General features: G+C 41.5%; 1 protein-coding gene across 1 annotated transcript in view; it reads left to right on the forward strand.

Moving 5' to 3' along the window:
• The window catches only part of IPPK (inositol-pentakisphosphate 2-kinase), an 88,752-nt gene that overhangs the window by 43,470 nt on the left and 33,844 nt on the right, over positions 1-11,438 (forward strand). Inside the window, exons 4-6 of the mRNA XM_004717735.2 lie at positions 4,164-4,230; positions 6,170-6,291; positions 8,936-9,025. Coding sequence (XP_004717792.1) covers positions 4,164-4,230; positions 6,170-6,291; positions 8,936-9,025 — 279 coding nt within the window. The remainder of the gene's footprint in view (positions 1-4,163; positions 4,231-6,169; positions 6,292-8,935; positions 9,026-11,438) is intronic.

Genomic DNA, 11,438 nt, shown 5'->3' on the forward strand with positions numbered 1-11,438 from the left:
TTTTTTTTGTGATGGCCAATTTAAGAGAACAGCATGTGGCTGTGAAATTTTGTTTCCTGCTCAGGAAAAATGCCACAGAAACTGTTGTGATGTTGAACACAGTGACAATGCTATGTAAAAACTCAAGTGTACTAGTGGTGTTCTTGTTTCAAAAAAGGTAAAATGTCGGTTAATCACAACCCTCATTCTGGATGTCCATCTCCTTCATGAACATCAACTCTTAATGCATTTGGAGTTTGTTTCATCAGGTCAGACTGTTAAGCAAGCTTTCTATTTAGAAGTTCTGAAAAAATTGTCTAACTGTGAGACAAAAAATGTCTGATTTGTGGCAGATGGGGGACAACTGGCTTTGTCACCACGACAATGCACCTGCCAACACAACCATCTCCATGTGCCAGTTTTTGGCAATAAACATCATGCCTCTCTTGCCCCATGCACCTTACTCGCCTGACCTCGCTCCGTGCGACGTCTGTTTTTTCTGCGAATGAAGAAGGACATGAAAGGACAGCGATTTGACGATGTAGAAGAGGTGAAGAAAAAATCGAGGGAGGTGCTGTCAGCTATCTAAACAGATGAGTTTGAAAAATATTTCCAAGAATGGAAATGCAGATTTCACAAATGTGTTAAGTGTAATGCAGACTACTTTGAAAGTGATAAGGTTGTTTTGTAAAAAGTTAAAATATATAGCTTTGCAAAAAATCCCGTTTGGGGGAGGTACCTCTTGATACAAACCTAATTTTAAACCATGCAGTATCCTTGTTCTGTTCCTACAACTGCCTTTTGATCCATGTATAGGTTCTGAATGAGCACAATGAAGTGTTCTGGAATTCCCATTCTTATCAAGTTTATACATAATTTGTTATGATCCACACAGTAGAATATCTTGGCATAAGCAATAAAACACAAGTAAGCGTCTTTCTGGGATTCTCTACTTTCAACCAAGATCTAGCTGAGAACAGCAACAATATCCCTAGTTCTACAACCTCTTCTCAATCAGACCTCTGGCTGTTCCTTATCAATGTACTGCTGCTATGTTTTGGATAATCTTCAGCAAGATTTTACTTTCATGTGATATCAATGATATCTATAATTTGAGCATTCTGTTGGGTCACCTTAGAGGGGGTACAAATATGAATCTCTTCTAGTCAGTTGGCCAAGTAACTGTCACCCAAATTTCCTGACCGGTAAGTGCTTCCAGTGCTTCATCAGCTTTTTGAAACATTTCAATTCCTGGAGCCTTGTTTTGGCTGATACATTCAGTGCAGCTTGAACCTCTGCCTTAAGTACCATTAATTCTTGCTCATATTGCTACCCCCTGAAATGGCAGAATGTCAACTAGTTCTTTTTGATACAGTGACTCTTTATTTTTACTATCTTGATATTTCCTGTATCATTAAATATTTTGCCTATTGAATCTTTCAATATTGCAACTTGAGACTGGAATTTTGTCTTGAGCTCCTTCTAGTTAAGATATGCTGAGCATGTTCTTAATTTTTTATTTTGTATATAAGAAAGAGGTTTATATATAAGAGCAATTGAATATTGAGAAAACGCCCCATTCCAGTCTAAGCCCATAAGTCCAGTATTAGCCCATATGTCCGATACCAGTCTGTAAATTCCTCTTCAGACTCACACAGCACATGCTATGACATGGATTGCAGGAAGATCACAGGCCAGTGGGTTGGAAGTCTTGTGAATCCAGTGGCATTGTAAGTATCTCAGCGCTGGTAGGGGTCTCTAAGTGGCTTCTCTGGCTCCAGAGGTCCAGTTGCATCAGGATAAGTCCGTGTGGCTTCTCCAGCTCCCAGGGCATAGCGTCATGTGTCCTGTCAGTGCATCTCTCTCAGGGAGTGAGCCGAGAGAAAGAGAATTCTTGATTTTCTAACTCTAGCTATTTGCACATTTTATTATAATACTCGTGTTGCCCTTTGAATTATTCTGTTCAGCTCTTAGACTTCATCCTTTCTTCCATTTGCTTTAACTACTCTATGATTAAGAGCAAGCCTCAGAATCTATTCTAACATCCATTTTGATCTTTACTTTCTTTCCTGTCTTTAATGATCTTTAGCTTTTTCATGAATGATGTTCTTGATGACCTCCCACAGCTCACCCAGTCTTTTGTCATAAGTGTTCAACGTATCAAATGTATCAAATCTGTTCTTGAAATTCAGGTGGGATGGTCATAATTTGAGTCTTGTGAACTTTATTGCTTCTACTGGAACTTACATACCAGCAATTGGTGGTCTGTTTCTCAGTCAGCTCCTGGCCCGGTTTTAGCTGCTGATGTTGAACTTTTCCATCATCTCATCCCACAGGTGTAGTCAGTGATTTATTTGTATTCTATCTGGAGTAGCCCACGTGTTGTGTTGTTGAAAAGTTATTTGCTTGGAGCAAGTCATTGGTCTTGCAAAAATCTCAGCCTTCATCCCTTGTCTTCAAGGCCATAGTTTCCAACTGCTGTTCCTTCCTCTTTGTTTCCACTTTTTGCATTCCAATCACCAGTAATTATCAATGCATCTTGATTGCATGTTTGATCAATTTCTGACTGAAGACATTTGTAGGATTCTCCAATTTCAATACTAGCTTTTGTGGCTGATGCACAAATTTGAATAATAGTTGTATTTATTGGGTTTCCGTGGATTCAGATAGATAAAATCTTACAACAGACTGCATTGTACTTCAAGATAGGCCTTGAAATATCCTTTTGATCATGAATGAAATGCCATTTCTCTTGATTGTTTCATTATATCCTTTGGCACTATCTCTGACAATGTTCTGCTTCTTTTCATGAGGCTTTCAGTATCTGATATTTTAATCTGTCCATAATGTTTTCTCTGACTAATTCCTCAGAAGTGGGAAGCCTATTCCTTTGTGATAGTCTCCCATTCATTAGGCCTTCAGTATCTGACAGTGTTTCAATTCTTTGCTTAAGGTTTTCAGTGGCTACCTTCTCCAAAGTGGAGAGCCTAGTCCTTCTTTGCATTCTGTTCTTAGTCTGGAAACTGCTGAAACCTGTTCACTTTGGGTTACGCTGATGGTATTGGAAATACCAGTGGCATTGCTTCCAGCATCATAGCAACACACAAGCCACCACAGTACAACAAACAGACAAGAGGTAGCCAGGCCTCCTTAGGGGGTGCTATACCAGCACAGCTCCTATTGCCTCCCCCTCAGTCTTCTCTTTTGTTACAACTTCAACAATTATAGTTTTTACAATCACAATTAGCCCTGTTAACAATTAACACTCACCTATAGCATTTGTATCAACATTTACCTCTACTCTCTCTTCTCCTGACCCAAGGGGAAAGGAGGAATCTTCTTTAGTGGGGTTCCTCTCATATTCCCCCCACCTTTTGAATTTAAACATATTCATGAAAGCATGTAAACCAGCCATTTCCTTGCTTTTATCTCCCTATATTTTAGATAGTCAATTTCTAACGTGTTTATCCATATCAAGTCATAACTCTGAGGAGATTAAGCATGTTTCTTGGTCTAAAGAATCTTTGGTTGTTATAATTCTGAGCATCAGCTTCCATATGCTAAGTCCAGTCTAGTCCAGGAGAAGCTATCAAACGGCCGCAGTCTATACCAACTCCTGGTGTCAAACATCTCTCTTCCACTTCTATCTTGGGCCAGTGCTCATTCAGTTGAGATTAACTCTAACTCATCTTTATCTCATTTAATCCGTAAACTAGCTAAGCTAAGTGGGTACCAGCCATAGACAGAAACTACCTAAACCACATTGCTTACAACTTACCCAGGAAATGTCAGTCAGCCTGGACAAGAGTAACAAAACAAGGTGAAGAATGCTAACACAATCCCCCCGTGGATCAGTGGGAGGCCAGCGAAGCCAGTGGTATTACTCTCAGATTTTGGCTTCTCTAAGTATGCCCTTGGTGCTAGGGTAGAATAGATCCTGCTCATTGTTGGGAAGATACATGAGTAGCTACATAAGCATTTTGTGTAGGTGAGGCCATGTGGGTTAAGTTGGGTGCTGCCAGCCACCTCTATGTGTACAGATAGGAGTGTACCAGGAAGGAGAGCCTTTTGCTTTTAATGTATGTAAACCTTAGCTTTGTTTTACCTGTATATGACCTTTAAATCATAAAGTGACTTTTCTTCCCCTAATCCACACACTGAATATTCCATATTTGTTCTCACAGGAAGTTGTTCAGCTGCCTTTAGATTTTGTGAAACAGCTTTGTTTAAAGATACAGACTGAAAGACCAGGTAAGAGTTTTTGAACCTTAAATTTGTTAACAATTTAAAATATGGTACCTGAAAAGTGACATTATCACCATGTTAAGTAGATGTGGTTTTCCTCAATTCTGTTGCCACGAGGATGCTTTCCAGAGATGCATTTAATGCATCAAACTTCATCACCAGGGGTAGAAGTTTAGGAAGCTCATAAATACAGCTTTGGGAATCACATAACCAGATTAGAACATAGAATAGATGACCAAGCATTAACTGATACAATTTCAATGGTTGTGCATGTGAGAGAGAAAGAATGAGCTGAAGGAATTGGAAGAGATATAGGTAGAGGAAGGCAAAGTAAAGCAGTGGCGTGGAAGGGTCAAAGGAAGTTATCATGGTCAACTTGAGCCATAACAGGGAGGCCCAGTGTGAGAAGTTGGCAGGAGTCTGCCTCCAGAAGCAGGATTCTTTGCTTGCCTGCATATCCCTTTGGAGGAAGCCAGGGAGATGTATGAACCTCTGTAGTGATTACCTTGCTGCTATCACCAAATACAGCCTTCCCACCATCCCCATGAGTTAGAGTTAATCTTTCCCCCAGTGGGGAATGTATTCATCCTGTGGACTTGCTGGTGCCTGAAATATTGGGAACCAGGTAAAAGAGTGTACTGTCAGAAATTGAAATCTTAACATGCAAGCCTTATTTAGGATGGAAATAACATCTTAAAAAAGGACAAACCACTAATCAGGTTTTATAAATGGCTAGAATCTAACATTCATTCCTGATTTGGTTAAGAAAAAGAAAGCAAAATGGGGTTTGGGACCCTGGGATCCTCAGGTTGAAGAGAGCAATGTGAAGCAGGTCATCCTAGTTGGAAAGGGCCCAGCAAGTGGGAGGAGGTTGCTGCCCATAGCCAACCAGGGTAGCGCTATGGCTCTGCCTTTTTCATCTGGATGAGGACATGCCGCAGGTGTAATCTTGGGCTCTCCCATCAATCAGCACGTGCTGCCCTCCACCATCATTTTCTTGTGTTGTTATTAGTTGCCATCAATTTTATTCCGATTCATGGCAACCCGATGTGTACAGAGTAGAACTGTTCTATAGGATTTTCAAGGCTGGGACTTTTCAAAGCAAATTTCCAAGCCTATCTTCTGCAGTACCCTTTTGGCTAGTAGACTACTTAGTAGTGACAAGAGTGGCTGTAATAATGAATTGTAATGAGCCTACTATGTGAAAAAGGAGGACATCTGACTTGTCCACAGTGCATTTTCTACCTGGGAATGTTGGTGTTGGATATTTGGAAGGAACCTTGCTTAAGGGGAATGTACAGACATTTTCTGAGTGTCTTGTTAGACTGATGGTGTCCTGAACTGTCGCCTCCTTCCTCTCCATGCTTCCTTTATTCAGAAAGTTGCAGGTTGGAGTCAGTCCCCAAGGCGGTCCTGACTTTTGACAATTTTTGATAAGTTTAGGCATCTACAAGACTATATACCTTCAGGATTAATAAGTGGCTAGAAGGACTCAACAGAACTCATTGAAAGCCATTATACTCATGGATATGGCTCATGGCAGTTTAAAGACACGGATTAAGATCAGCCAAGGCTTGAAGAAGGGCAAGGTCCAGAAGAGGTACCTATGTGGAACTCCCATTGTCTTCTCCCTGTGGAGCACTGACTACTCTGAGAAATGGCTTGTGACATAAAACATCACTCAGCAGGAAGGCTCTTCGAGTCCTGTCATGTGAATTTGGCTACCTGTTCATGCAACCAACCTCAGCTAATACCATGTGGCCCAAAGCCTGGGTAAACAAAGGCACTCCTTTCAGATAAGACATTTCCCAGCCTTAGCCCTCAGCCTACAGGAGCCAGAGGCAAGGCCAGCTCCTCGGTATGCTGGGTTGGTACTTTAGATGGCAGCAGAATTCCATTTTGTCTCCTGCACTGATCATCAGGTGGTCCCTGCACTTTTTTCCAGAATCTCGCTGTGACAAGGACCTGGACACACTCAGTGGTTATGCTATGTGCCTTCCTAACTTAACCAGACTTCAGACCCACCACTTTGTGGAGCACCGACCGATCCTCTGTGTAGAGATTAAGGTGACTTGGTGAAGTGGGAAATAATGTGGGTAAAGACGAAGAGAGTTCCTTGCTTATAAGCAGGTTTTCTTTTAACAGTCTTTGCTTCTCAGCTTAGTGTATGTTTTCCTTTAGAAACTATTCTGCATGTGGTGTCCTGGCCTTTCTCCACTGGATCCAACAGCCTTCTCTCGGCCTAGATGACCCTTAGCTTCCAGATATTTACCCCTGCCACGTGCACCTTGCAAGTGCTCTCCCTCTACTAGAAAGAAGTCAGCAAGTGAGCTACACCATCCTCGGACTTGGGAAACTGGAAGAAAGCTTAGCTAGATCGTGTCCTCTGCGTTTTCCTTAGGGTTCAAATCACCAGTTTCCATCCTGATCCTCCTCCTGTATGACATCTTGCTGCTGTGTTCCCTTTGCCAGCAGGTGACTGACACTGCATGTTTTGTTCCGGAAGCTTGGTTTGTGAGTCAGTCTATTGAACTAGGCAACAATCAATTCCTTTGTGGCTTGCTTAGAAGAGATTTCTGCAGAGGCACAAAAGTGTTTTTAACCCTTAGAGGTTCTAGTTTGTCATGGCTAGGAGCCCTGAAATGGGGATGACAAATACCATTGACTTCTACTCAATTGTGAGGGTAAGGGAGAATTTGTCAAAGTTAGCAGCTCCCTTGCTTGCTTTAGCTCTCTGCTGTCCCAAGTTGAAGGTGGCAGCTCAGGTATTCCCACGACACTCTCCGCCCCCCCCTCCCCCCCAACACCAGATAGATGTCCCAGGTCACTGCTTATCTACTTCACACTTCTGTGGCACCCATTTGTGGGTCACCCGGGTCCTGAGCACTCACCCTTATGATACTCTCGTGCAAACCGATGTCCAGCTTTCCCACCAAGAAGGTAAATGACTCAGTGTGCCAACACCGAGGAACCTTTGGCCTAGAACTTAATATGTGTTTAATGGTAAGACTCTATCTAACTTTTGAAAGGCACTTCTGTGATGTTCTGGAAGCAAAGCAACTATCAGATTGGCCCCTCCAATTTTATGTATTACTTGTCAAAGGGTACAGTGTCCTGCTTGGAGCTCTAAGCAAAATCCCACATGTTGAGGGAGCAGTGACCAGCTTCTGGAAACCAGGAGGGCTGGCTAGAATCACATCCCTTCCAGATTTTCAGATTACATTCTTTCACGGAGAGACAAAGCTCTGCATTTTACCTTTGCCAAGCGAACAGCAGCAATATGCACTCCCCCTCCACTTGCACCTGCAGGTGAAAGTTCTGGTCATGTAGTCTTTAGAAGGAGAAAGCGCTGGCTGTGTGACTTGAAGAGAAATGCATCAGTTTCCTGTAGACATTTATAAAGCTTGGGGGACAGTTATACCTACTGCTTGCCAACCTTCTGCTTTGCATTTCTTTATCTCAAAGCTTGTTGTGTGTGTTTTGAAAGGTAAGTGCTATCTTCCCATCTTAGTTATCTGTGCCACTACACAAATACTACAAGGGGGTGACTTTAACAAACAAATACATTTTCTCACAGTTTAGGAGATTACAAGTCATAATACACAGCCAAAATAAAACCAAAACAAAATTAAGAGATTCTGTTTCATGCCCATCAGAGATAAAAATCTCATGCACATCAGACTGGCAAAATCAAAACGTCATACTCTACCCAATGGTGGAGAGGAATTGAGCATCAGGTGCTCTCCTTTTACTTTGGAAAGAACTACAAATTGGTACAACCACTTAGAAAGCAATTTGGTAGTAAGTAGTGAAAATTAAAGCTTCCCTGTGTCCTAGAAATTTCACCTCTAAGTATGTACTCTAAAGTACTAACTGTAAGAGGGGAAAATGTCTATCAGTAGGAGAAATGGATGAGAGAGAATTGCAATAAAGTTCTATGCTACGACAGCTAAATTAAATGCACTTGATTATAATTTATCAACATGGCTAAGTCTCAGAAGCATACAGCTGAGTGAAAAAAAGTTGCAGAAGAATTTATATAAATGCAAAATTATCTTAATTTTTTTGTGCTCCTAAAGAAGTATGTGACTGACTTAAATAGAAATTTATTTTCTCACAGTTTAAAAGCCTAGAAGTCTGAACGCAAGATTGGCTTTAGGGGAAGGCTTTTCCTCTCTGCTCTAAAGGAAAATCCTTGTCTCTTTTGAACTTCCACTCTTGGACAGCCTTCGTGTGGTTTGGTAGCTCTCTTTTCTTCCCCGGTCTCTGTCTGCTCGCTTGCTTGTTTCATCTCTTTTGTATCTTAAAAAAAAGTTTGGCTTAAGACATAACCTATACTAACACTGCTTTATTACCATAAGGAAAGAACTCAGTTCCAAATGAGATTATCACCACAAGTATAACTCAAACCAGTTTACTGTCACGGCGTCATTTCTGCCGTATAATGGCCCTGGGGACAGAATATAACTGCTCCTGTGAGTTGCTGAGACTGTAGCTAACTCTCACTGGAGTAGAAAACCCCATCTTTCGCCCACAGCGTGGCTGGTGGTTAAGAATGTCCCTGCAGATATAACCACTACGCCACTGGGATCCCCGCCACAGATATTGGGGTTAAGATTTACAATACATGTTTAGTGGGAGGTAGGGGATGATACACGATTCAATCTACAACATTCTCTTAATTAGTTTTCCTTATTTGTTTACTTTGTAGCCAAAATGTGGATTTATTCCTTTCTCGAGCGATGTCACACATGAGATGAAGCATAAGGTGTGTCGTTATTGTATGCATCAGCACCTCAAGGTATGTGTGGAGAATAGCCAGCCCGGAGGGTTTTTTGAAAGCTCTTCAATCTATATGAATGAGTTGCTTAGGGTACTGGCCTTGAAGAGTAAAACAGAATGTATTTATCTATTACTTAGTTTTTATTTTAGAAGCAGTTTATGTTCCTTTTTTATTATTATTTTATGGGGGCTCTTATAACTCTTATCACAATCCATACATAGATACATTGTGTCAAGCACATTTGTACATATATTGTCATCATCTTTTTCAAAACATTTTCTTTCTACTTGAGCCCTTGGTATCAGCTCCTCATTTCCCCCCACCCCCCATGTCCCCTTGATAATTTGTAAATTTTTTTTTTCATGGCTTACACCGACCACTGTCTCCTTTCACCCACTTTCCTGCTGTCCATCCCCCCTGGGAGGAGGACCATACATCAGTTACTGTGATCGGTTCCCCCTTACACACACCCTTTCCCTTACCCTCCTAGTATCGCTGCTCCCCTTATTGATCCTGAGGGGTTTATCTATTTTGGATTCCCTGTGTTGTGAGCGCTTATCTCTACAAGTATACATGTTCTGGTCTATCCAGATTTGTAAGATAGAATTAGGGTCATGATCGTGGGTGGGTGGGGAAAGCATTAAAGAACTAGAGGAAGGTTGTATGTTTTGTCAGTGCTGTACTGCACCCTGACTGGCTCATCAATTCCTTGTGATCCTTCTGACAGGGGGTGTCCAATTGATTGCTGATGGGTTTTGGGTCTCCACTCTGCCCTCCTCCTCATTCCCTTTCATATTAGTTTATTAGTTTGTTTTGTTTTGGGTCTTTGCTGCCTGATACCTGTTCGCATTGACACCTCATGATCACACTGGTTATTTTCATTTTTTATTAGATTGAGAAACAATTCACATAGCACAAAATTTAACCTCTAAAAATATACATCTCAGTGGGTTTTAGTATTTTCTTTTTTTAAATCATTTTATTGGGAGCTCTTAAGCTCTTATCACAATCCATATAGACATACATTGTGTCAAGCACATTTGTACATATGTTGCCATCCTCATTTTCAAAACACTTTCTTTCTAATTGAGTCCTTGGTTTCAGTTCATTTTTCCCCTCCCTCTCCCACCCTCATAAACACTTGATAATTTATAAATTATTTTTTTCTTGTGTTACACTGACTACTGTCTCCCTTCACCTACTTTTCTGTTGTTCATCCCCCTAGTTCTCCCTTTCTCCTCCCACCTTCCCCTCCTGGTATTGCTACTCTCATTATTGGTCCTAAAGGGTTTATCTGTCCTGGATTCCCTGTGTTGTGAGCTCTTATCTGTACCAGTGTATATGCTCTGGTCTAGCCAGGTTTATAGAATTGAGGTCATGTTAGTGGGGTGGGGGGAGGAAGCATTAAAGAACTAGAGGAAAGTTGTATGTTTCATCAGTGCTATACTGCACCCTGACTGGCTCGTTTCTTCCTTGTGACCTTCTGTGAGGGGACGTCCAGTTGTCTACAGATGGGCTTTGGGTCTCCACTCCACCCTCATTCACATCAAGATGGTTTTTTTTGTTCAGGGTCTTTGATGCCCATTGGCACCTCATGATCACACAAGCAGGTGTACTTCTTCTATGTGGACTTTGTTGCTTCTCAATTAAATGGCCTTTTGTTTATCTTCAGTCCTTTAAGACACCAGATGCTGTATCTTTTGATAGCCAGGCACCATTAGCTTTTTTCACCACATTTGCTTGTGGACCCATTTTGTCTTCAGCAACCGTGTCAGGAGAGTGCGCATCACAGAATGCCAGTTTACTAGAATAAAGTGTTTGGATTTTAGTATTTTCATAAGGTATTCAAACAATGCACTATCTTGTTACCAACCCAGGTCTTGTTTGGTGCGGCTGTAGAAACAAAGACAGAGACTGGATGAAAATGGAAAGGGAAAGCGTTACTGTGGTTCATCAAGCAAGGAGCTAGCCAGGACTAGAGTCATGAAGGCAAGCGCTCCCAGAAGGAGATTTTCAGTTCTATATGCATATGCTGGAGCCCTAGCGGCATAGTGGTTGGGTGAGGCTGCAGTGCACATGGTCAGCAGTGGGAAACCACCAGCACCTCCTTGGGAGAAAGGCTGGACTTTCTACTCCCATGAGCACTTACAGTCTCAGAAACCCATAGGAGGTCACTATGAGTCAGCATTGACTCAATGGCAGCGAGTTTGGCGTTCATACCAGAAGTAAATTGAAGGAATTATGAATAGGTAACAGATTCACAAAGTCATGAATATGGATTGATGCGCAGGATTATGATTGTTGCCCGGGAAATGACTTGTCAGACTTATTGACTTTACATATTTTTTTTTCTTTTTTAACATTTTATTAGGGGCTCATACAACTGTTATCCCAATCCATACACACATCAATTGTGTAAAGCGCATTTGTA

Source organism: Echinops telfairi, unplaced genomic scaffold, assembly GCF_000313985.2.
Source record: "Echinops telfairi isolate 266 unplaced genomic scaffold, ASM31398v2 ScPeMD7_7430;HRSCAF=8468, whole genome shotgun sequence".
In the NCBI taxonomy this organism is placed as follows: Eukaryota; Metazoa; Chordata; class Mammalia; order Afrosoricida; family Tenrecidae; genus Echinops; species Echinops telfairi.